The following is a 26,272-nucleotide window of genomic DNA, read 5'->3' as shown; positions in this document are numbered from 1 at the left end:
TGTGCAATATGGCACCTTTTATATTTTAGTTTCTGTTTCTTTTAGTTTAGCACTAGGTTTTGATGCCAGACATCAATGCAAGATTATATATAAATGTTCTCAATGTCTATTCAAACATTTGTAATAGTGCACTTAAAATCATAGCTCCTGGAAGGCTGAAATTTATTTGCAAGTTAAATAAGGTGCAGAGTGAATTGATGAAGGCTTTGGAGGGCACTTTTGAAAGTCAAATGAAGTTAACACTACATTACTGTTGGGATGAACACAATGTACCTGATTGTTGTAATAGTTTATGAATATTGGTCTGTAGGGCATCTTGAGGACCAAACTGGTTCTCTCTACCTGTCGTGCTGTACGTAATGTACTTCCGGCTTGTGGATAAACTGGTGCTGGAACATCTCAGCACGGGAAGATGTAGTTTGCCTTTTTTCTTGTGGAGAGTACATCTGGAGAAACTGGATAAAAAAAGTATTTTAAAATATTTTTAAACTTTACTGCTATGCATTGATTTGACACAGCATACTTTTTTCCTCAAGAGTTTTTTTCCAGGCTATTGTAGCAGAAGAAAAAGAGTTGTTCAGAAAGGTAAGAAAATATTTTAAGTTTCTGTAATTTTAAAATTTTGTTTTAAAACAATCATGCTCACCACTCAGTTTGCTACAAAGCTAAAGAAAGGAGCTGAAAGCATGCTCTCTCCCTCTAATTCATCCATCTTTGAGGACCAGTTCAAATATCCTGAAGCTGCCATAGTGTTGTTTCCAAAATAACTGTTTTATACATCTTCATTTAATAAATTTGCTCTCTGCTCTTGAGGCATCCAGCATAACAGGAACAGCAAGAATAAGCTAAGCATAACATTAAGTTAGTGTACCCAAGATTGCTCTACAATGTATATGAATGAGCCATTTAGGTGAAATATACAAATACCACATAACCTGTTAAACAGATAAATAGCTGTAAGACAATTTAAAACTTTAATAAGAAAACATTTAGAAATGTATGAAAAGCATCCATTCATAACATTTGTAGCCGAAAAACTCTCTGGCAGTATGCAGCAGCCCTAACAATCTCACTACCATTTATTTGTATCAACATTACAAGAATTTTGTCTACCTGCACTACCAAGTGCCTGCATTTGGAGCAATCGTTTGTCCAAAAAAGCCTGCCCCTGAAGCAGACCATTTAGTTACCTCATACCGCATAGCGTTATTTAGTTAATAGATATATTGCCTCCTTCGGTAGAATAAAAATAAAAAAAATATTTCCTGCCATTCTAACGTATTTAAAAAATTCATTAACACATGAGATGAACTACTGAAACTTTTTAGCAAAGTAATATTTATTTCCACAATTACAGTTTCAGGGCAAAATGACGTATTGACATTAATGTTACCTTTCAGTCAGAGACATTATAAAAACTTTGCCGAGGTGAAGCACTGGTGCTGCGGTACGGTGTTACCATAATAAGTGTCCCATCAACAACTGAAATGGCAACCAAAGACTGTATACCATCAGTCTGACATACCGTAACATTACGCAAAGCTACTGAATGGAATATTTTTATTTCTATTTTTATACCAGTATTATTTTTTGAGGAGGGGGGCATTTTGAGCATATTTAAATATATTGTGATTACGGCCTTGCTCTATTCATCTGGAACATGACATTTCACTGCATTAAACTTAATAACGTAAAACGCTGACACAGAGGCTCAAATCAGCCAAGCTGATAACTAGAGTCCTATTTTTGTCTGTCAGTCATGAGTAGATCTGGGAATTATAAAGTGAGAAATAGGGCTCTGACTCTAACACAATCAAAAACCTTGCAAATTCACTCGTTTTAGGCATTACCTGATTTGTGAAAACTTTTACAAAAACAGTTTGTCTGATTGTTTTCTTCAGGTCTATTTCCATTATCATGCGTAAAACAAGGAGGTTTCAGTTTCTTGACCAAACACTGGCACAGCAATAAAGAGATGAAAGCATACTCTAATTAAGTCACCAGATCTGTGAAAAATTTCACAACTATAATTGTGTCTGTTAGTCCCTATTGAGTTTTTGACCTGGAACACTATTTCAGATATATACATCACCAGTAACCATGTAAACTCACTTTTTAGACATTACCTCATTTGTAAAAATGTACACAGAGTTCAGTGTGATTGATTTACACAGTTCTATTCACATTTCCATTTGCAATAATAGAGTATTTCAGTTATAAGGCTAAATGCAATACATATAACTTTCAAAACTAGTCAAGTAAAGAGATGGAAGGAGGCTCAAATTAACTTCACTTGATTTGTGAAATCTTTAACAGCAATGTTTTTGTCTGTCAGTCATTTATTAATTCTAACTCACCTGATCTGTGAAATTTATCACAACTATATTTGTGTGTTGTTGTTTTGATAAGCTTTTGCAACATAAATTTGACTAATAGCAGGTTTTAAACTTGGAATGGTATTTCAGATATATGCTGCCAATAAACACATGAATTCAGCTGTTTTAAGCATGACCAAATTTGTGAAAACTTTCACCAACAGAGTTCTGTATGGTTGCTTAAATTAAGGAGCTCTATTCACAATTTAAAACAAATTTGATATTTGCATTAGCTGATTTGTGAAAATGCCTAAAACAAGTACATTTATGTGGTTATTGGAGGTGTACCTATCTGAAATACTGTTCCATTAGTCAAAACCTCATATTTTCCAAAAGTTTACTGCTGAAATCCCAATTAAATCCCATAAACAAATTTTCTATACAGGATTTCTTTTTTCTCACTGTGTGACGATTTAGACCTTTTAAAGCAAAGTATTTGTAATAGTCCATAATGGATTTACCTCCAATATCTTTTATTAATAAATCAAATGGAAGTGATGTGCCAAGTGAACTGGAAGGCTCTCTTTCACTGCTCTTGTTTGGAGCACTTGAGACACTGGCTGCCACTCATCTGTGATAAAATGCACAGTCACAGTGAAATAAGATTCTGTGGCAGTGGGTGTCCACACAGCAGATTACAGCTATTCTACCCGTTTTCGTCAGTGATTCTATAACTTCGGTTTTGGTTTCGTTGTGTTGGGGTTGCTGTGTCAGTACAATATCTTTGAGATGGGATGCTGTATGTCGGCTCCAGAGTGTGCAACATAGCACGAAAGCCCTGGTTCTCAAAGACTGAGTACGGATGCAAATCCTTGGCAATAAAAGTTGCCATAGGGTTTGTAGTTTGCTTAGTCCTTTCCGAGTTGGGTGGAAGCTCTGACATTGCTTGATCGATGGTCCTTTGGTTGGCAGAAACTAGAACTGGGCGGAAAATGGATGGAAACAAGTAATATGGTGTCCCCCTCAACTCCATCGAAGCCTAAGTGCTTCCATACGCTAGCTCAGGGGTTCGGCAACCCGCGGCCCTTTTACTGGCTGCATTCGGCTCCACATCAGTATTAGATTTCTAGGTAAAAATAAAATAATCCTCCTTTGCAGTAAAATAAAGCTCTGTTGATCATTCAACTACATTTGTAACTATAAATGATCTTAAACACTGGAATTAATGTAGCCTATAACTGCTAGTTCACCAAGCTAGTAGCTAAAGAAAAGGCAAAGAGAAAGATTTAAGACAAACATCCATAATTTGGAGACAAATAGACTTATTTGCATTTATAATCACTCAGCTGGTTTCCTGATACATTTAATCTACAACAAGAAACTGTCAAACACTAAAAAACACGTAAAGCTGAAGACTTCTTGTCCTCCTTTTTTCAATTTTCCCGTTCCACCTTGAATGGTGCAGCAGTACATTCTGGAAAACTGACTTCAGCCTTGTAAAAAGTAGAACATTGAGAGACATTTTACAAGAAACTGTTCTACTTTTGTGGAAAAGTTTCCAGTTGGTGATGCAAGAAAAGCGGCTACAGCTGAGCTAAAGCTTAAAGCTTATTTTTGCCTACACTAGGACATTAACATGTACTGAGACACATATACAGCCAAGCTGGTAAAATGGACTCAAAATGACTCCGAAGGTGGTTTAATTTTTGTTGAAAGAACAAAATTACTCTCTACATTTGGGTTGTGACCCCTGCACTAGCTTTTAATGTAGTGTGCACGCCACAGACTGTCCGCACTTTGCAAAGTTCCGCCTTTTGTGCTCCGTCAACATTACGTTATCAATTAAAATTTAGAAAATCGATTTTTTGTCATTTGTGAATTGATTCAGAAGCATCCATGTCCGCGTCGCGATGCATCTAAGAATCGATTTTTACTCCCACCCCTAATCCAGACTACACCACTTTAACACAAACATTCCGTATACTTGTATTAAGTGTAAACAGAATAAAGGAACACTGTTCCACTGCATGTAGGAATGCTGTATATAGTCTCATTGGTTAGCAACAATTGATTATCCTCTTAGTCCTGAATTGTGTATTCTTCATATTCCCAGATGACTTTAAAATTTATAAAGAAGAATCCTGCTTGATCTAGCTTGTCTCCTTGAAGCCAAATGTATAGTAGTTTGTTCCTGCAAAAAGGTAGAAATGCCTGGTGTATAACAGTGGTTCAGATGAATGACCTCAAGCCTGCATTAGAAAACATAACTTTTTTGTTTAGGGCCAAAATGAAAGAATTCAGAGATGTATGGGAGGTTTTCCTGAATCTTTTTGATAAGAGGGAAACTGCTGACTTTAATGACTGATTATTAAATAATCGTATTTTGATACTGTGTAAATATATCTAGTCTGCTATGCTGACAAGCCTACAGAGGAACAGTATAAATAATCTGGATCTGACTGCTGTGTAACTGAAGCAGATATAGTGAGCATTATGTACACTTGTAACATCCCTCCTTTTTTTCTTTCTTAAAGTACCACTCCTCTTCATGTTTGTTTCATTGTACTAATTACCTCTATGATCATCTTTGAAAAGCTAAAAAAGACATTGAAAAAAAGCAGTACTTTTACTTAAGTAGGGATTATTAGTATTCTAATCACCCATGGCGGTGGCCGATGGTACAGAAGCTGGAACTATGTTTTTTCTTCGTTGTATAACTGGGTGAAAGGTAACCATTTGGGAACCTTCAAGGTCTTGGGCCTGGCTGAGAACCACTCCTGCTGACGTCATTAAGATGGGCACAAGAGACACTATCTTTGTTGACCTAGTCTCACCAGTGACACTGTTCATTTAGGTTTCTGAACTAATCAGCTTTGTTGATTCCTGTTGATTTCATGATGTGTGGACAGGTCACATACACAGACATTACGCTAGAGCATCTGTACTGTGGATAGAGATTTTATTAGACAAACAGCTACTGGTACAAACACATACTATATATATATATATATATATATATATATATATATATATATATATACATACTATTTGACTAAGACAACAAGGAAAGGACAATCATACACACACACCTGCACTTTGAACACACAACTCCACCACTTTTCCACTTCATGTAAGATGTTGTACATTTGCCATTGTGTATGCCATAACAAGTAAGAAATATTCTTTTTTTCTTAATATCATCATTTTACATATCAAGTATTTTGTTAAAATATTTATAGTAGTATGCAGATCAGACTAATAATTCTAGCAACAGATAACTGAAAAAAAGATGCCACAACAACAGGCAATACAACTGAATCTCTATACTGATTAAATGAATATCAGAATACATAACATTATTATTCCTATTACTAATATTGTTTGTCTTCCTTTCTGATATTGACATATAAAGCATTAGATATTATGAGAATATAGTTACCCAGCATACTTGCTGTTTGCCTAGTTTTGCACAAAAATTGAAATGTTGGTCTCCCCAATGTGTCAGGCCGATTTTGCATCTCTAAAAGTCCTAAATGTAAGTAAGCAGCTTTAATAAAGCAGTTGAAATCATAGTTCCTGGAAGGCTCAAAATTATTTGCAATGCAAACAAATTACAGAGTGAATTAGTCGAGGCTTTGAAGGGAATTTTTGGAAGTCAAATGAAGTTAACATTAGGTTACTGTTGGGACGAGCTGAATGTACCTGATTGTTATGTGGTATTTCATGCAAATAGTTCTGTTTGGCATCCCGACAGCAAGACTCAGTTGGGTATTTACGTCCTACCCTCATCCCTCTAATACAGTGTCTGGCGCTGGAGCATCTCAGCTCAGAAAGGTGCAGTTCGCTTTTTGTTTGTGTGTAGAGCTCTTCTGAACAAAGTGGAAGAATTCTATAGATATTTCAGATATTTTCATGCTTCATTCCTTTGCTATGATTTAACAGCAAACTGATCGATATATTTTTGGGGTTCAGGTTATTTTTGTAGCAGAAAACAGCCTGACCAAGAAAAAGAGACTTTGAGAAAGGTAAGAAAATATTTTGTGCTTCTGTGATTTTAAAACAATGAAATGTGTGGCTCAGCACTAGACAAAGGGTTGAACACATGCTGTCCCCATGCATTCATCTGTCTGTGATAACTAGTTCTAAATGCTTTGAAGCTGTTATAAAATGTTAATAAAATAATTCTAATTGTTCATAAAATAAATCAAGAGTGATTTTATATTGGATCTTGATGGTTCAATAAATTTGCTGTCTGTTCTTGAAGCCCCTCTGTAAAAGGAACTGCAAGTGTATATTGTCACTGTTGCACAAAAACGTATCGCCATTTTTGCCATTTTTCACTTGTTTTTTTTTTTTAACTTGATTTGAAAACTCAGGTTACCTTTTGTATGTCAAAATTTCATGATGAACAGAGCAATAGAAATGGCCAGAATTACTTGTCAAAAAATCTTGTTACATTAACTTCTATTACAAGTTAAGAAAGTTTTTTTCTTCTCCTGTAAACTTATAATTTTGGAGACATGAGATATGAGATATGAGAAATCACAGAGAAAAGAAAAACTAAGTACTTGGTAGCTACTAATAAAACACAGTTATAATATTTTTGTCTTGTAATATAATTCATATTCATATAATTATTCTGAGATGTGTGTTCTACTCTTTGACATCCAAATGACACACTGATTCCATTCAGCATTCTTAGAATAGATAACAGAGACTTCCACAAAATAGTCTTCAGGTGCTTCAGTGTTGACTGAAATAGAATAAAAAGTGAAGAACACACCTTTAAATGTATTCAAATTAATTTGACAAGTCTGTCTGGAAGTCATAAGACTAGGAAACTACAGGGGACAAAATGCACAAGAGTCAAACTTAAAGGGGAACTCCACCACTTTGAAAAAATAATTTAAAAAAAAAAAAACAGACAGACGGACTGCAAGGGCTCCCGAGTGGCGCAACTGTCTAAGTGTTGGCCCTATCATCAGCAGATCGCGAGTTCGATCCCTGGTGATGCTACAGCCATCTGTAGCCGGGAGTCCGAGAGAGGGCCCCTCCTTCTCCCCCCCATCACTTAACGCGATGCCAGTCAGCGAAGGCGTCTGTTAGCTGACGTAACAGATCTGGCGGATGGCGCTTTTCTCCGAGCGCGTTCAGCTGTCCAATGACGTTGCGTGTGGCAGTTCGAAAAGAAGCTTCACAGGTCTCGGAGGAAGCCTGTGTTAGCCTTCACCCTCCTAGCGTTGATGGTATCGTGTGATTGGGGGAGTCCTAACTAGCGGGTGGAATTGGCGACGACTAAATTAGGGAGATAATTGGGTTAAACCCCCCCCCCACACACACACACAAAAAAAAACAAAAAAAACTGCAGCATAATTAAGTAGTTAAGATGTTAATAAAGTCAGTCAGAGTGGTTTGATATGAAATGCTCCATGTTTCTAAAGAAACTTACGCAGTCAGAATTGTTTACAGTGGTGGTGACAGGAACCAGTCGTCTGCCTCTAAAAGCTCTGTCACAGAGTTATTACATGAAACGGTTATGAATACACTGCCTGATGTCTGAGACATAGTTTTGAGTTGAGGATTTAGCTTTGTGTATGTATATGATGCAGAGAGTTGTGAGGCAAAATAGTACTCTCAAGGGTATGTCTTCAGCATCTTTAGTCAGGGAACAAATATGTACCTCCCCCTAGGAAAAACTTACTTAAGGTATACAGTTGGACCTTAAAGACATTGAATTCTCCTGCACTTAACATATGCACATAACATTGACTATTTATATTAAATATTTATTCATTGTGTAATTTATATATGTATAAAATGTGTAATGGTGAGTAATTTAGGAATGATGCCAGTCATAACGGGTGTTATAAGTTCATTTTGCTATCATTTTCATGATCTGTTTTTGATTTGCATTTGTTTCCTCACATGAATGACTGTGCTCTTCTCAGTCTCAGAAAATCCTGCCTCAAAATGAAATCCTGTACAGAGTTTATTCTCATCTTGCTGGGACTGTTTTTCAAGGTTGGTTTATTTTCCCAGAATTATTGTAAGAGAGTCTGGTTAGTTCTAACAGCTGCTGGGATGAGGTTTATATGAGGTGATAGAAGATAAACACGTTACAGGGATAATAAATACCGCATCACAGAACATGCATCTTTAATCTTGACATATTTAACTTAGTTACATCATAAACTGCACCTAACGTTGCTAATCATTTGATATTTTTATTTGTAGGCTTCTTCAGGAGGTAAATATTTTTTCTTTGCTTGTCATTACATTAAGCACACAGAACCAAAGGAACTGTGTATCACTGTGTAATATACTTTTTTACATGTTTGTGCCAGAAAATTCAACACAGGTTTACTACATTGAGGTTCACATAGAAGCTGGAGCATACAAGCATTTCACCGACCTGATTGATAACCTGATTCTGGATGTGAATAGCTCAGCAACAGTACAAAACTTCAACATTACAACAGGTAATTAAAATACTTCTGAAAATGATAGATGATTATATTTTGGCCAGGATCAAAAGATCAAAGTAAAAAAAGGTTAAAAAGGACAAACACACAAAATACATGTAAATAACTAAAACAATGTCATATTTTTGTTAAAAGAAATTTTACTTTTTCCCAATAGATGACTTTAGCATATAATTATATTATAAATTATATAGTATATGATTTATGATCTTTGCTGTTCACTTGTTAATAGTGCTTAAAGTTATGTATTTTTTCTCTCTTCTGACTGTAGAATGCAACAGGCTGAATACAGGAAAGGTGAACTGTGGCTGCAATTCAGGCTACAGTTGGAGTGAGGAAGTGTGTCAGAACTACAGCCAGTGCTGCTACCAAAATAACTGCATGTTTAATGATCCAAACCCCAGGGCTATGTGTCTCTCCAACAATAAAGGTAATACATGCTTGTGCACCATGGCAAAATATGAGATTTCTGTGAAAAAAAATATCTTTATCTTTTAGATTTTTTTATTTAATAGAATTTCATTTGGAAGCAAAAGTGTTAAATTCTTGAAATGCCCAACAGAAAATTGTCCAATCAGGTTTTTTTTTTTTCTCTGTGGTATCTAGGTAGATTCAGGTAAGCTAGTTCAGGTAAGAAGCTAAACTGAAGCCCTAATATGTCAGGTTAACCACCAACATAATTTGGATCTGATGCTGGAATCAGCCAGTCACGTTTGGAATGTGTTGTACAAGCTTCAAATGTCTGCATTTAATCTGGCTAAAAAATGTTCATGTGAATCACTGTTAGCTTAACATTAACATATTACTAGAATACCATAGTGATGCTAGCAGAAATTATCATTATCATATCATTTTTTGTTTCGTTTTGTTTTTTTGGGGGGGTTTTACAATTTTAATCTTGAACTGAAGGCCTAGCAGTAATAATCATTGTTTGCTACTGGACTCTATAATACAGAAATATTTTATTTAAGTATCCCAAATTCTGTTTATATGCATATGCCCTCCAATATATCTAAATGTAATAGGTTCAGTATGATTGCCAGGTGCCTCGTAATACAAATAGCCTGCTCACACAAAAGACATCTTCTAAGAATCTTCCCACAGATTTCAATTTTGATTGCAATTCTGGTGTTCTTCTGGAACTCAGAGAACCACAGTTATATTCATAACTAGCTTTCTGTTTTGTTCTTACTGACTTGCAGAAAGTGTATAATTTCCGGGTGAATAGCCCATGACATTAAATGTAACAGAAGCTCAGAAAGCCAGTGTATCCGTTGTGATTTGACACCTTTGGGAGCACATATGAGCCTGTTTAAATAGGGGAGGTCTTTCTTGGCTTTGCTCTCAGTGAAGCAATGCAGAACGTCAGGCTGACATCAAACCTAGGGAGCCGAATTTCAGAATTGCAAAGAAACCACCTCTTGATAGGGTCAATTTGTATGTTGTCATAGATGTTTTAAAAATGAACTGATCTTGCAAATATCTTAAATAGGGCCCTGAATCATGGGGTGTGTATGTAAGCATGTTGCCAGTGAAACTTCGATGGTAGGACTTGGATTCCTTGTAGCATTAAGCAATAGCTACAGAAGTACAATCAAAAGCACCAGAAGTGGAAATCTCAGAATGTCCTTACAGGCCTCAATGAGCAGGGAGAGCTTAGACAGCCATACTTCTTGATGACCAGAGCCGGTCGGCCCTATACGCTCACTATGCACGTTGTATAGGGCCCAGCAAATCCTGCAAGAGCCCCATCTCCACCTCATGCCAAAGCTGCAATCATTGTTTACATCTTCGATGAGACGATGAAACAGAACCATCTATCTGGTATTGAAAAAACATGAAAGTGAATTGCAGGAATAGCCATCAAGTGAACTTGTGTTCTCTCCTATCAAAGTTTGATGTCAGCAAATAACACTAACATTTAACAAATAAATGTTGATGTGCTACCTGGGCAATGCATCTCTCCCTAGCCTGACTTTCTCTCTTACCTAGCTGGGCAGTGCTTCTCTCTCTAGTCCTTCTGTCTAACCTAGTTGGGCGGTGCATCTCTATCTAGTTTGTCTTTTTGTCTAACCTAGCTGGGCAGTGCTTCTCTCTCCAGTCTGTCTGTCTGTGTAACCTAGCTGGGCAGTGCTTCTCTCTCTAGTCTGTCTGTGTAAACTAGCTGGGCAGTGCTTCTCTCTCTAGTCTGTCTTTCTGTCAAACCTAGCTGGGCAGTGCTTCTCTGTCTAGTCTGTCTGTGTAACCTAGCTGGGCAGTGCTTCTCTCTCTAGTTTGTCTTTCTGTCAAACCTAGCTGGGCAGTGCTTCTCTCTCTAACCTGTCTCTCTACCCTAGCTGGGCAGTGCATCTCTCTCTAGTTTGTCTGCTGGTCTAACCTAGCTGGGCACTGTTTCTCTCTTTGTCTGTCTCTCTACCCTAGCTGGGCAGTCATCTCAGCTGGACAGACCATCTCTGGGTCTGTCTGCATCTTGCTTGCTTGCTAGCTACTTCCAGTGTTCTGTGACTTTGTGCCTGACAAAAGTGAGGGTGAAATACAACTATATTTTACGTTCGATGAACAGCAACAGTGTTTACAAATAGATTGACACTGATTAAATATTGAATTTAAAATGTTTAGCTGGGTTTTCCTGGGCTATATGGATCTACATCTCTCAATTGATAATGATCATGTCATATTCAGCCAAGCCATTGTATAAATAATATTTTATATTTGAAAATGTATTAAAGGAAATCTGGGGGAGACAGTTTGAATGGACCTGATGCAGCTGATAAAATTAATAAAGTAACATCTATAATTTCTCAGGTGCTATGCTTAAGCTTGTCAGTGGAGTTGATGCTGGATCATCAGCCAGTACAAGCACAGAGTCAGCTGATCCACATCCAGCTTCAGCCAGTGCATGCCATGTCATAGGTCTTCACTAAGGTCTCATCCATGCCTCTGTACTCCACACTCAGAGGCAACAAGGGCAGAACTCATGCTCTCCTGGGGTTCTAATGGCATTGAGTGCAATTAGTGTGGGTTGTATTAAACATGGCATGAGAGACACCTGTGTTGATAGCTATATGTACTACTAGGGTGCACAGCCAGCAGTCAGTTTCTGAGCTTGTGTGATTTTTTAGCAAATCAGCTGGTGTTCTGCAAGGCTCAGTAGCTACTGCTAGGTCTGAAAAAGGAAAAGGAAAAATATGTATGGCTGCATGATGTTGTTATAAGATCTAAATCTGTGCGCAGGTGTATAAGGAGCATCCACTGAGGTTCAAAACCAAAAAACCCAAAAATCCTTATCTGTTTTTTCTCCAGTTCTTGTCAATGGATCATTTACTATTGCTGATGTGCCGTTTACCAGTTCCCTTACTGATCCTGGAAGTGAAGATTATAAAATATTTGTCGAGAAATACACTAGGCAGGTGTGTATGACACTGCAAACAAATGAATTCTTCAAAACCAAACAGAAGATTAAACAGAAATCACTTTTTTTACTCTTTGGTTTCAGTCTGATACTGCTGCCATCCAGTCTGTTTGTGCATACAGGTATTTATACTGAGCATTGCATAATTTACTGTAATTGGATAAATAAGATCATCAAAAGATGCTTTCTGTATTTGGAAAACCGTTCAAAGCAGATACTTATTTTTGTATTTTTTTAAAGCAGCCAGACCATTCTGCCGAATTAGTTCAAAGTGCGATCCCACATTAAAAAAACTATTTGAAGTATACACCCCTTAGATATTTACAAGGATTTAAGAAATTAATAAGCTAAATATATACAAAATCATAATTTCAAAAAAGTACTTTATATTGGGAGGTGGCTGTCCCAAACTCTGACCCCTAAATTTCCACTTGCAAATTAATTAATTAATTTTTAAAAGATTTTTTTGTTTTTAAGTGAAGTTTAAAGATTTACATTTTCACGAGTTTAATTTTTAAGCTAAAAAACTTTATTCAAAAAATGCTGCCCCACGTTTTCAGATCAAAGAGTTTTAGTCTGTAGGCGGAGGCTTATTGTAGCCTCGCCTCTGCATTGTAGAGCAGGAAAGGAGACTGTGCCCCTGTCCCTCATGGCCACATGGAGATGATATAGATTCCGTTCTTTTGAAATAAATGTGTCCCAAAGTCTGAAAATCAGTGTGTAACATCAAGTAAATGTTACTCTGCAATTTAGTAAATGGTTTTGTGTTTTAATGAAAAATATTCTGATTTCATGTGTTTGCTAGTCATGTATTGGCGAGCATTTTTAAGTTCTACTCAATATGTCAATATGTTATAGTAGTGTACCATAATGCTCAAACACTGAGCTACAACAGCTGTTAGTTTTCTTGCATTGTTGTGATAAACAGTGAGAATAAGAAGTGGACAGAAGCACTGATTTAACTTTAAACAGAGCTGAGGTGCTGTATGTGTGGGAGAGCCTTGTTTTTACTGCAGTCTGCTGCAGCTGCCTCACATCAAGCAGTATCTGTGTCTTTGTACAACATGCCAGCGATTTCTGTAATATTTCTGTTTTAAAAAGAACGAAGAACTTTTATATGTAGTATGAATTTGATAGACTTTGTTTATATTAAACTAGCTACGCTGGCTAGAAGCCATTGAACAGTAGCGATTATCCTAAACTGGATTACCTGGCTAACATAAAACAGCTTTCTGCATCACCAGTGAATTTTGTACTCATCTTTAAAAAGCTAATGCAGGCAATAAACCATCAACAAAATAATTCTTACATGATCAGTTTGGTACAAACAGCTAATGTTAGCTGGTTATGTCAGAGACCTTACATGGCTCTTCCCAGATCACAAACAACTAGCTAGCTATGTCAGAAAATGGAAACCAAAATGTCACAGCATGCTAAAATTCAAGTTAGCTAGGAGTCGCGTTTTTGACTGAGCAGTTAGAGGGGGGATGTTATCCAAAGTACTGCTTCAAAAATTGCCATTAAACTAAAAGAATGATGCCGTTTGGCAGATCGTTAACATAGCTAGCCAGCTAGCTTAAAAATTCCTTGTTTGGGAATACAGCTACAATAAGCAATGGCTTCTAGTGTAGCTAGCTACATCTAAGCAATGTCTACAAAATTCACACTACATATAAAAGTTCTTCTTTCTTTAGAAAAATATTAGAAATATTAGAGAAATCACTGGCATGTTGTACAAAGACACAGAGACTGCTTGATGTGACGCAGCTGCAGTAGCAGTAAACAGGGCTATACCACATATACAGCATTTTAGCTCTGTTTAAAGTTAAATCAGTGCTCCCATCTACTTTTTATTCTCACTAAACTAACATATGTCTTGTGTTGCCCAGTGTTTGAGCATTATAGCACACCTTTATAACATTTTGTCATCGCTTCTGCGATAGTTATATGGGGCGGAAGTTAGTTTTACCCTGCTAATGCTTAAACCAGAAGTAATTGCGACTCTTTGTGAAAAGGGCCCATCCAGCTATGCCTTTCAGCTTTTTTTTATAGCTTAGCTCTATAGTTCCTAAAATACTATAATTGCAGTGACAGAATCTACAACCTTTACACTGATCTGTGTTGGATATGCTGCAGCATTAAACAGTGTTAATAATTTGAAAACTGCTAATCTCAGATTTATGGTCCCTTATTTGTGCATTCTGTTGTCATCACCTGAAGCACCCCATAGTCCATCTGCCCAGCTATTAGATGTGAAAAATGTTCACTTTGGCAGCCGTGTCAGACTAAAACTATAGAGGAAAATATAGTGAAGGCTTGTGAATTTTAGGACTGTTATAAAATTGCCATGATGATGAGCTAGTATAAAGTAACACCTACACACACTATATGCTTGATTCATATCTCATATGAACCAAAATTTATTTAATAATCTATTCTCTTTTAGCTGCAACAAGTTTACAGTACTTTAGGCTGGTTTGACTCATTGACGATCACAAGACTCAGGTAATGGTAATATAATAAACAGTACAAGAAATCTTTCAGATTAGAAGTATTATTGAATGTGCTAACTTGAGTGCCTACTTTGCTGTACACAATATTGATTTATTATATACTGTTATATCTCATGACAAAAAGTAAAACTTCAATGGCTTGTGCATATATTAAACCAGATGTAGAGACAGCCATTATTATATAAAGATAGCCATTATAAGTCAGAAATGTTTGCCTGTTTTTTAAGACAGGGCAGCGTCATTGCAGACTTTGTGATGACACTAACTGCTCCATTTACATCGGCTGAACTTGAGAATACGACCAATCAATTGCAAAAGGACAACAATGCTTCTTTCAACCTCATAGTAACAGGTAATTTTTAATATTGATTCATTCACATAATCTTCTTGCAAATTTTCAGAGCATATTTTTTGTATGGAGGTGCAACCTAATAGTTTTTAGAGGCTATCAGCTGGAGTCCAGCTGTGAACCTTTGCTGAATGTGTTGGTTCATCACATATCCAATTGTTTTGATTCCTCACTCCTTATCTCAATACTCATTGTTGTTTTTAGTTCAATTTAGTTGTTTAAATCTAGTCAAAATATCTAATCTTTCTCATTTTGAGATTGTCGTAAGAATGATACAAGATTATTTAAAGGACTTATATTCTACTTTTTTCTTGTGACATTTGTGTGCTTTTATGTACCAAACACAGCCATAATTCATTTTACATGATCATTTTCTAATCTCTCTTTACCCCTTAAAATTAAACAGGCTGTTTTGTGACCGCACCTTTAAGACTTAGATTTGTAAATTAGCTCTGCTCTGATTGGCTGCCTTGTATTGTATTTCATTCAAAAAGCAGTCCAGGCTTTTTAATAAAACGCCACTCCTTATAATTTAAGCATGAATGGGTGGGGCTAAACTGCTGTAGGCAGAATGGAGTGAAATCTATGTTTTGAAATTGAACAATGTTTACATGCTACTTTAACCAGTTTTACTTTAAGAAAGCAAGGAAAATGTGGTCTTTTGTGATACAGACCTTTTAACTTATTTCTAGACATTGTTAACTTGGGTTAAGTCAGTTTATTGAGTGAAATTATCTCACTACATTGGCAGATAATTTTGCTTTTTAAAAAACATGCTTGAAACAAGCCAAATTATCTGCCAATATCCACAAATATTTAAAAAATAAAAATAAATAATAATAATTGTAAGTAGCAGCTGTTTTCAAAATGTGTATGTACTTTGAAATAGGTCATTTAACATCAACATGTACAATATATTTAATTTGTATTCTCACGTGGGCCCTAAGCAGCTGCCTACGTTTGCCTAGTGCAAAAACTGCCCCTGTCTGCAACTGTGCATTCAGATTCTCTCTCACATGCATATGTGCCCCAATACTGACTACTGCTCTGCTGCCACCTATGTAATTAAAGCTGCACTATGTAAGATTAGGAAAAAAGGAGGAAAAAAACTGTCACCCTGTAATGCCTGAAATAATAATTTAAAAGTGAGACATGTCAGGTCAGATTTGGCAGGAGTTTTTCGGACCATGGCATATACTTTACGTTTTAACATCACACACAGACAAATCTGACTTGAATCCCCAAAACGTACCTAGCTTTAAAGGGCGGAAACTTCATTCCCCTGCCTCTCTGGGCTGTGAGAAAAAAATGGTAAAAAAAATGGTAATTGTAAACAAAATGAAAAATGTATTTATTATCCCCTGAAGACGATGCACACGTTTTATGCTAAGATGTAAGCCAGGATCTAACATTTCTAAGAAGATGGGCCAGCTAATGACATAACATAATAAAATCAGTGATTTATAAATCTACTTTGACCTGTATATAAATGAAAGCAATACAAAGACAAGATATGAAATGTTTTATCTTCTCAATTACGTTGTTTTTTTTTTGTCAATATACTCCCATTCTGAAATTGATGCCTGCAACACATTCCAAAAAAGTTGGGACACAGACAATTTTAAGATGAAGAGTATTGTAAAATGTTCAAAGAACCCTCTGAAGAGGCGATGCGGTCATGCTTGGATATAAAAAGGAGCACCCAGGAAAGGCCTAGTCCTTTACAAACGAGGATGGGTTGAGGCTCTCCAATTGGACAAAAGTTCATCAGAACAAATCCAACTGTTTAAAAATAACACTCCTCAGCCAGGGATTGCAAGGATTTTAGGTATTTCACCCTCTACATGCATAATATCATCAAAAGATTCAGGGAATCCAAAAGCCACAAATTAATGCCCATGAACTTCGACCCCTCAGATAGCACTGCATTAAAAATCGGCATGCTTCTGTGATGGATATCACTGCATGGGCTTGAGAATACATTGAAAAAATGCTGTCAATAAACACCGTCCTGACACTGCGTCCACAAATGCAAGTTAAGACTGCGCTATGCACACTTGAAGTCATATATCAACAACATCCAGAAACGCTGCCGGCTTCTCGGGGCTCAAGTTCATCTGGACTGATGCACAGTGATGCACAGTGGAAACGGGTATTGTCGTCTGAACAGTCAACTTTTCAGATTGTTGATGGAAATAATGGACGAAGTAAAGGATGATCCAGATCGTTACCAGCATAAAGTTCAAATGCCAGCATCTGTCATGGTATGGGGGAATATAACAGGGTAGCCTGCATATCTGTAAAATCACCATTAATGCTGAACGCAGTTTGGAGCAACATGTGCCGTCTTCTTGACATCTTTTTCAGGGACACCCGTGCTTATTTCAACATGACAACATCGAGTCACATTCTGCACGAGTTACAACAACATTGCTGCGTAATTAGAGAGTGCGGGTGCTAGACTGGTCTGTCTGCAGTCTAGAACTGTCTCCCATTGAAACAGTTTGTCTTATTAAGCTCAAAAAATGAGAACACAGGACCCATACAGTCGCACTAAAGACTTGTATAACAGAAGAATGGCAAAAAATTACTTTCAAAACTGGAGCAATTTGTGTCTTCCATTCCCAAATGTTTATTAAGTGCTGTTAAAATGAAAGATGATGTAACACAGTGGTAAACATGTTCCTCTCCAAACTTTTTTGGAACATGTTGCAGGCACTGAATTTGGAATTAGCATATTATTTACAAAAAACAGTTAAGTTCCTAAGGTAAAAGATCAAATATTGTGTTTTTGTATCGTTTTCCTTTAAATACAGGTCAAACAGAAGTTACTAATCATTGCATTCTGCTTTTATTAGCATTTCACATACTGTCCCAACTTTTTCGGAATTTAATTTGTATTAATATCTCCAGATCCCTCAGCAATCCTGGACCTTGCTCATGAATGAAAGATAAGTGTACTTTGGGTCTATTACAGCCTGTAAACTTTTCTTTATAAATCTTATTTTAACTGTCAGTGAAATAAAAAAAACCCGGTCATGATTATTAAAGTGGACAGGTACAGTATGGAGCTGCACCTGAAGAAGTTGTACAAGTTGCTGTACGTTACTGATTTGTAAACAAAAGTGAAAAAAACATTTAAAGAAATATTTCCCAGCTATTTATTACAATGTGCAGGCATATACAGGAGGCCTTCACAATTACATTTTTTCCAGCACACCCTCAGTAATAATACCATTCTTCCAACAGGACTTGTAAAAAGCACCAGGATTCCACAATTCCAGGACCCAATTCCTTATAATAGTGATATCAGCATAACATGCAGTACACCAGAGGTTCTGGGACGACCCTTGTGGTCCTTCCAAAAAGATGCACAACCGTCACAGGACATTACAAATGGGACTGAAGCTATTGTGTCTTATGACCTGCTAAACAGCACAGTTAACATTAAGAAAACTACAGAAGTCTGGAAAGGTATGTTACTGAAAATTGGGCTTATGTAAGGGACACTGGGTTCTTTTAAGAGTTCTTACTTTCTCATTAATTCACTAATCTGTTTACTGTAATTTACTACATTTGAATAGCTAATGCAACATTCTCCATTCCTTCCAATACAGGAACATTTACATGTGACTACATGTCTCAGCAGCCTAACTCCATAATATACAGAGGCAGTCTTTATTTGGACATAGCACTTTTGCCGGAAGCCCTTATCCTTAGTGTTCCCCAATTTCCAAGCTGCACAGGCCCAATCAAACAGTTTTACATTACAGTTCAGTGTATAGTTCCTAACACCACAGAAAACTATACAGTTAAATGGACAGGAAGAAAGATTACAAAAGATAATCCAGGTAAGAATCACATCCTTTCACGCTCTACCCATGCAGGGCACATGCACACATATACTTTGCTGCAGAAATATTTTTAGGACTTTTCATTATTTCAATTCTTTATAATTATAACTGTACTAATGTCTTGTATGTTTAAAGTCTCTCAAGGAAATGGTCAAATCTCTTACCAAGCCTACGAAGGAATCTTTTGTGATGAACAATTGGAAGGGCATGATGTTTCATGTGAATTCCAAAACAGACTAAATCAGACAAAAACATTCTCTCTGTTTGTCCCTATCATTAACAGTAAGTAGTTTTTATTTCAATAAATAATATACAAAAAATACTTACAGTTGTGTTGACAGAGTTAAATTTGGTCTACATGGCATCTTTTTAAGAGCCAAAAATGAAAGGTTGTTTTATTTTTGCTATAACTTTTAGTGTTTCTTTAGCCAGGAGATACCATGGTGGAAAAATCTCATTGCACAATTTTCTTTTGAACCAGAGAACTCAACAATTTGCAAATCAGAGTCTGACTGGCCAGACGCAAAGGCTAATTTCAATGCCACAAAGTTATGTGATACTACTGCTGTTGGTCTACAAATGAGATACTGCATGGCAAATGGCACCTGGGGGGATCTCATCTCATTCTGTGTGAACCGAGTCATCAGTAAACTTTTAGATGTTGCTATGGTATCAGTCTTTTTACAGTGCTTTTACTTATGTGTAATAATTTCCCAAACTAGCTTAATTACTGGCATTACCCTGACTGGGATCCATTCCTCAGGCCAGTTTTGTTTTTAGATCAATCAGTGATTCTACATGATCTACATAAACTTTTGGTCCAAAAATTAAAAGACACTAAAATTTCTGCTACATCCATATAAACAAATAGTGGAATGCCAGTTTGAATGCATCAGATGTAACATGATCTAAATTTGTTCCAGGATTACTGTTGTTCAGAATGTTAATCATACACATTTCTGCTTTTCAACAATATGTAACAGAACCTTCAAAGAGGACTTGGGATTGTTAAAAAACAGGCAAAAGGTGTATTTGTTCAGTTAAAGCAGTCAACTGATGACAAAAGCTTTGAAACGTTTGCAAATGTTAATGCAACTGTGGGAGTTCTGGAAAGCATGCGTGATGCGTCTAACATACAGGAATCTAAATGGAATGATACAGTGTTCCCTGTAAGTACTGACAGTTTTTTTTTTTTGCGTATTTAATGACATATTTAATGAGGTTTAAAAATGTGTGCTAATGACAGACTGTAAAAATTACATTAAACCACAATAAAATTAACATTATTATATTTTGTCTTTTTCAGGATGTTGTGAAATCCTTAAGCAATCTTTTGAATGGCAGTCTAAATGACAGCTGGAGGCCTGTGGGAAATGAGAGGAATTACACTTTGCCTCTTAAATATTTGAGGGCTGTAGAAGGAATTATACATCAAACAAATTTTACTACTGCAACTAATCAGTTCCGACAAGAGAATATACAAGTAAAAATATACAACAAATCCGACGCTTCGACACAAAAAACATTCAGTAGTGATTTCGGTGTCAGTGTCAGTATCACTGAGACCGCATCCAACATGTCTGTGCAAACTGCATTTAAGAATCTTGGTAGCAAGTTACCGAATACTCTGGATGGTAAAGAAACCTTTCCAAGTGAAATTATATTAGCAGTTTTTGGTGACAACAAGACGAAGATCTCAATGGAGTATAACCAAAAGAGACTCCCAAACCATGAAATGTACTGTGTGTACTGGGATGATGTAAATTCTCAGTGGTCTGAAAAGGGCTGTAAATGGGGTGGCATGCTCAAACAGAATGTCTGTACATGCGACCATTTGTCTGCATTTACAATTCTGATGGCCAAACATCCGATCGACTTAAAGTACATGGAGGAGCTGACTTATGCAGGTTTAGGTTTCTCAATCGTTTCACTCACTCTGTGTTTAGTAATTGAGTTTTTGGTGTGGAATGCAGTGGTAAAGACAAACATTGCACACTTCAGGCACACTGTCTTAGTCAATATTACGGTTTGTTTGTTAATAGCACACTGCAGTTTTCTCGCAGCCCCTGTTCCATCTGCAAGCCCTCCCAACTGGTGTTTGGCTCTTACGGTTATGAAGCATTTTTGCTTCCTAGCTGCGTTTTTCTGGATGCTGTGCCTGAGTTTGGGGCTCCTGCACCAAGTAATATTTGTTTTTGTTCACTTGAGGAAAAAAGTATATTTGGGATTATGTGTGTTTCTTGGCTATGTCTGTCCTTTAGTCATTGTAGTTGTCACTTTCATCACTTATGACAATGGCAGCACAGGAACATACTATTCTGGTGAAACCTGTTGGCTGATATATGAGGCTGCGTTAAAGGGGTCAATCCTTGCCTTTCTTTTTCCTGTTTTTATAATTGTGTTTGTGAACATGTTCACTATGGTTGTGGTTATCAGCAGGATCTTAAAACCCACTTTATCAGAAGGAAGCAGTCATGATGAAAAGGAGGTTGCACGAAGCATTGTTAAAACAATTGTCCTCCTAACCCCTACTCTTGGAATAACCTGGATTTTGGGACTGTTTGTGCTAATGCTTGACCTCACAACAGCACCTTATGCCCAAATTGTGAATTACGCTTTTACTTTTTTCAACTCATTTCAGGTATGAATCAATCCAACAATACATTATATGTATCATAAGACTACATTTGCATTTCTAGCTTAAACAAGTAAATACAATGAATCTCTCACTCAATTTTCATGCAGGGCTTCTTCATACTCCTTACGGGATGTTTTGGAGAGAAAAAGGTAAGTTACTGATTTAATTACTAATATAATTAGTGTGCAAAATACCCTGCACACTAATGGGGGTCCCGTTAGTAGTCCAGCATTTGCTGGCATCCAACTGATTTGTTGTTGTGGTGCTGATGCTAGGGCCACATTTTTCTGTGTGTGTTTGTTTTTTTTAACATGCACTCACCCACTTCGACTCAGCACCCAAATATGCGTCACATCTATATTACACAAGTAGCTATTTGTGGCAGACGAGGAGAGGGAGAAACAGATTATTCAAATGGGGTGCACTCACCTTTGGCAGGTCTTAGTTAGACTTAGTACACGCAATCTGTGAATAATTGTTTTGTCTGGCAAAACTCATTGTAGAGGCATGGTGTATTGTCTTTCCTTTTGTTTTTGTTAGCCATGTGGCCTTTAGCATGATTACTGGTTAGCTAGTAAAGTGATGAAGTTCAGCAGTAATTGGCAACTTAAAGCCCAGTAAACTGAATGTTATGGTTTTGAAATGTTAAGCATTTTAAAGTAGTTTACTACTATGGCTTTTGAGATAGTAGTGAAAATAATATGAAAATAATTAGTAATAATTCTTTGGTTAGAAGGCTGTTGGTTAGAAGGCCTGTTTTCTAGTTTAGTACTCAGTAGTAGCAAATTTACAGCTTTTAAATGTTAAACAAAGTGGACTGTCCATTATGCTAAAAATTTAAGTTGAAATGAATCCTATTTTCTCTGAAGGTTCGGGATGCACTGCAGAAGCGCTTTGGACGACAGGTAAATCAGAGTGGAAGCATTTTTTATATACAGTTAGATAAGCTATCAGAAATACTTAGCTTAACTGACAAAATAATTATCATTTCAGCATTCAATGAACTATAAAAGTGAGAGCTCATCGAGGATTACATCAGCAACTAAAACAAAATAACTGGATAGCTTTGAAAAGGTATGTAACATTTATTATCTTCTGACAATACACTGTGTATTTCTGACCATTTGAGAGCACTGATAACTTACTCATCACTTTGGAGTTTAAAATTCATTTAAAAAGAACAGTTTTTATCATCTCGGCTCTAATAATGGATCATAAACTGTTTTGTCTTTTAGGACAAATGACAAGATATCTCCACACTGCAATCTGTTTCATATAACCGAGGAACATGGAAGGACTTTACTGGCTTATCTTTGTAAGCACATAGACTCTGAACCAGTATGACTTCTGTATGTTTATTATGTCACATTTGTAATGTAAAACTATACATTTACTTATTTCAACCGTGAGACGCATGTTATTTTAAATATTGATTTATGTACAACATAGCTTGTTATTAAACACCTAGAATTTTATAACTTGCCTTAACGTATGCAGTACCTCCCGAATGACTTAATTATCGAAAGGTATGTGGAAAATCAGTGAAACAGGTACTTTTAATGGGCAAAGGGCGTGCTATGCAGCATTCTGTACTGAAATTACCTTTTTACATTATAAGTGATTGATATTGTGTGGAAAATGTGGTGAGTTTATTTGTAATTTCTTTTTATTTTAAGATTAAAATATTGTTTGCAATGCCAAGAGAGTCTGTCAGTTTACTTGCATTTATGGACTTTTGCAATTGTCCTTCTTTTTCGTAGAAACAAAGCAATTTTTATGACTCCTTGCCCTTTTCTGCTGGTCCGCTTCTCTTCTTTCTTCCTCCCAGTCATCATCAGTCTCATCTAGGGGGAGACCTTTCAGCAGTGCCATACGCCGGTGGTCCCTGCACTCAGTTTCTGCTCTGTAACAATCATTGACAGCTGCACCTTAATGTTATAACTTAACTTATAAAGTGATTCCACTTTCACTAAATATATGCATAAGCTAAACGTTTAGTGTATCATTTTGAAAGACAGCTTACTTTTCAAGAAATTGAACACAGTCTCTATGCCCATAGATTTCAGCAATCCTGATAGGTCTGTCTCCAGAGCAGTCCTCCATGTCTATGGGGGCACGAACTGAATGCAAATATCGCAGCACTGGAAGCTTTCCTGACTCTGCAGCAAAGTGGGCAGGTGTCCATCCATTATCAGTTCTAAGACAAGATCTTGCTCCATTTTCAATCAGTATCCTAACTACCTCCGTCTGGCCTAAAATAAGACATGGTTAAACATATCAGAAGCAAATCCTTTCTCTGCTTCAGTTTTGTAATTGTTTTGTAACAGGTAAAAAAACAGCACAGTAAGTTTGCATTTAAATAATAATGGCAATGGGCCTCATTCACCAATCATTCTCAAGAAGAAATTTCTTCTTATGGCCCACTTATGCTTCTGACATTCACCAGTGTTTTCTTATTTGGGATTAGTTTTTATTTAAGAACAGAATCTACACACACTCAAGAGCACAAAGGTGCAAACAGGTCTGCTGATGCAGAATTTTTTAAGGACATTTCTTAAAAAACAAATTAAAAAACACTTGGGAAGATATTGGTGAATGAGGCCCAAACTTTCTTAGTTTCTTACATCATGATAAGTGTTTATATTTGAAAAAATAAGTAAATAAATAAAAATTTGGTGCCTAGAATATTTTCTACATTATTTCCAAGTATCACTAGATACATTTCCATGTGCCTGATCACATCAAACCTGCCTCTATAAGAAAAGGCTGTCTTCTCTAGTCTTCAGAGGTGAGAAATCAAGTGTTGAGGTGAATGAATCATAAAGTTTTCTGATTACAAAATTTTCTGTATTTAAATTTGCGTGCTTGATCTACCCATAGTCCACCCTGCCAGCATAAATATATTGGAAATCAATTTTAAAATATTCTATTATATGTATCATGAAATACCAAACATTATGCTGGCGCAGCATCAGCTATATTGGTGTGTCACCTGACTATGTGATGCAGTGATTTCATTCTGACACTGTGGGGCAATGGTGAGCACAGGTACATACACAGAGGTACCATAGAACGCACAGGTGAACACCATGGGTACCATACAGATTATTTACCAGCTGTTTAGCAGAAAGGTGAATGTTTTATTGATTGAGAGACGTATCATTCACTTACAAGGTGTAGGCAGATTTTGTGTGTGTTTTTTTGTAGTAATGTTGCCCTTGCACACTCATGCACACACACACACTGAATCAACATGCTAAACTTATAAGCCATATTTATTTTTATAAAGTCATGTGCTGGTCCACTCTGTCATTTTTTAAATATTTAAAAATAATAATTCAGTCATATTGTCAAATATTTTAGGTTTGCTGTAAAGTGTGGGCCAACAATTTGCAAATACAAAATCTAAAATCACAATATTTAACCCGGTTTCAAAAAATCAATTTGTGCATTTGTTGTTTTAAAACATGTTTGAAAGATTTTGTTAAAAAAAAAAGTCATTTCAAAGCAGACACGATTCTGTTAAGGAAAGGTTCATCATATATTAAAAAGTACCTTATTTTAATACTGCAGTGAAAACATTAATATATGTGTGTGAGGGAGTGGGTATCTTCTGATTTATTCTCCAAATATTGATTCATAATTATTCAACAGTTTGTCTTGGCATACACGAAATAAAATGTGAACTAAGAAAATACTGGAATATAGTGAGGACTGAAAGGCACTCCACGGAGATACTGACCCTCTCATTACCTGAAAACGAGATCTTTTATGGTGACATAAAAGCATTATAGCTGACTGTTGTTTACAGTGTCAGTAGTCCAGTCTACCTTTAGCCGCTGCCCAGTGCAGAGGTGTCTTATTGTTCCAGTCACTGTCCTTCTGGTTGGGATTGCACTTATTTCTTTTCACAATTTCTTGCACGAGATCAGAATCTCCCACTGCTGCTGCCTGGTGCAATTCGGTCATCTGCACTTAAATGAAAAAAATACGAATCGACCCGTTTGATCACACCGTGTTCAGAAAATGCAGCAATGCTGTGTTTAAGTGAAACATTTCGAGGAAGTTGTAGTTTTAGCCTAACGCACAGGAGGGAACATGGCCGTGTTTCCTCAACACAACAAAAAACGACAAAGAGCTCATTCAAAATCAAAGGGGAGGAAAATACTCTAGTAGGCTTGGATTACATTTGTATTCATGTTCCCCAGTGCATTTTTAACCGAGATGTGCACCTACCCGGTTTAGTTTAACCAACGCTTCCTCGCTTTCTGTCTTTTTTGTCTTCGCTGTTTGTGGCAACGCGTCATTAACACTAAGATGTCCCATGGAAACTGTCCTCGGTAACTTAACACATGGTGGGCATTTTTTCCCACCCGTATTCAGACTAATCCCGCCTCCTGCTATACGATTGGCTATTTTCATACGCACAAGCAGTCCGTCTAATCACCATGTATCAAATATTAATCCGGCCCGCAAAAGTATTTTAATTTTCTATTAATGTTAGCTCGGTTCACAACACGCTGCACTACATTCCCCAGCATGCACTGCAACGTAATGTGCGCTCCGACAATCCTTCCCCAACAACACTCCATGGGGCAGCGGTTACACCTCAGTTCTACACAGTTCCACACCAGTCGTATCACCAAACAACTAAATGAAGTTCAGGCGATACAAACACTCAACTTTAGCTCAGCAGCTCAGAAACTGAG

At 36.7% G+C, this 26,272-nt stretch overlaps 2 protein-coding genes across 3 annotated transcripts; one reads left to right on the top strand and one right to left on the bottom strand.

Moving 5' to 3' along the window:
* The first annotated feature begins 253 nt into the window (after window positions 1-253).
* On the top strand, window positions 254-22,915 carry LOC118823202 (adhesion G-protein coupled receptor F3-like). The gene is made up of 20 exons (XM_036592637.1): window positions 254-585; window positions 6,049-6,149; window positions 6,288-6,340; window positions 8,264-8,336; window positions 8,550-8,562; window positions 8,660-8,794; window positions 9,069-9,227; window positions 12,101-12,207; window positions 14,656-14,714; window positions 14,950-15,074; window positions 18,321-18,545; window positions 18,689-18,922; window positions 19,061-19,207; window positions 19,407-19,594; window positions 19,909-20,094; window positions 20,232-21,566; window positions 21,671-21,712; window positions 22,433-22,468; window positions 22,557-22,637; window positions 22,799-22,915. The coding sequence occupies exons 4-19, from the start codon at window positions 8,286-8,288 to the stop codon at window positions 22,617-22,619; spliced, it is 3,105 nt and encodes a 1,034-aa protein (XP_036448530.1). The 5' UTR covers window positions 254-585; window positions 6,049-6,149; window positions 6,288-6,340; window positions 8,264-8,285; the 3' UTR covers window positions 22,620-22,637; window positions 22,799-22,915.
* Window positions 22,905-26,093, bottom strand: LOC118823456 (ankyrin repeat domain-containing protein 66). Of its 2 annotated transcripts, none has more exons than XM_036593095.1 (4): window positions 25,800-26,093; window positions 25,394-25,537; window positions 23,587-23,815; window positions 22,905-23,466 (listed from the first exon to the last, which is right to left on the bottom strand). In XM_036593095.1, the coding sequence occupies exons 2-4, from the start codon at window positions 25,530-25,532 to the stop codon at window positions 23,289-23,291; spliced, it is 546 nt and encodes a 181-aa protein (XP_036448988.1). In that variant the 5' UTR covers window positions 25,533-25,537; window positions 25,800-26,093; the 3' UTR covers window positions 22,905-23,288. The 2 variants fall into 2 exon arrangements, with proteins under 2 accessions (XP_036448988.1, XP_036448987.1); XM_036593094.1 differs by having other exon boundaries at window positions 25,394-25,532.
* Between the last annotated feature and the right edge of the window lie 179 nt (window positions 26,094-26,272).

The sequence above is a fragment of the Colossoma macropomum genome, unplaced genomic scaffold (assembly GCF_904425465.1).
Source record: "Colossoma macropomum unplaced genomic scaffold, Colossoma_macropomum, whole genome shotgun sequence".
NCBI lineage: Eukaryota > Metazoa > Chordata > Actinopteri > Characiformes > Serrasalmidae > Colossoma > Colossoma macropomum.
The sequence above is the reverse complement of the archived record's forward strand: the minus strand, read 5'-3'. Positions and strand labels throughout refer to the sequence as shown.

Coding starts and splice junctions, on each gene's coding strand:
- LOC118823202 (XM_036592637.1), top strand. CDS start 8,286: ATGAAATCCTGTACAGAGTTTATTCTCATCTTGCTGGGACTGTTTTTC. Junction 12,208..14,655: donor TCGAGAAATACACTAGGCAG/GTGTGTATGACA, acceptor ATTCTCTTTTAG/CTGCAACAAGTTTACAGTAC. Junction 22,469..22,556: donor AGAAGCGCTTTGGACGACAG/GTAAATCAGAGT, acceptor TTATCATTTCAG/CATTCAATGAACTATAAAAG.
- LOC118823456 (XM_036593094.1), bottom strand. CDS start 25,985: ATGAAAATAGCCAATCGTATAGCAGGAGGCGGGATTAGTCTGAATACG. Junction 25,533..25,799: donor CGTTGGTTAAACTAAACCGG/GTAGGTGCACAT, acceptor ATTTAAGTGCAG/ATGACCGAATTGCACCAGGC. Junction 23,816..25,393: donor GCACTGGGCAGCGGCTAAAG/GTAGACTGGACT, acceptor GTCTTATTTTAG/GCCAGACGGAGGTAGTTAGG.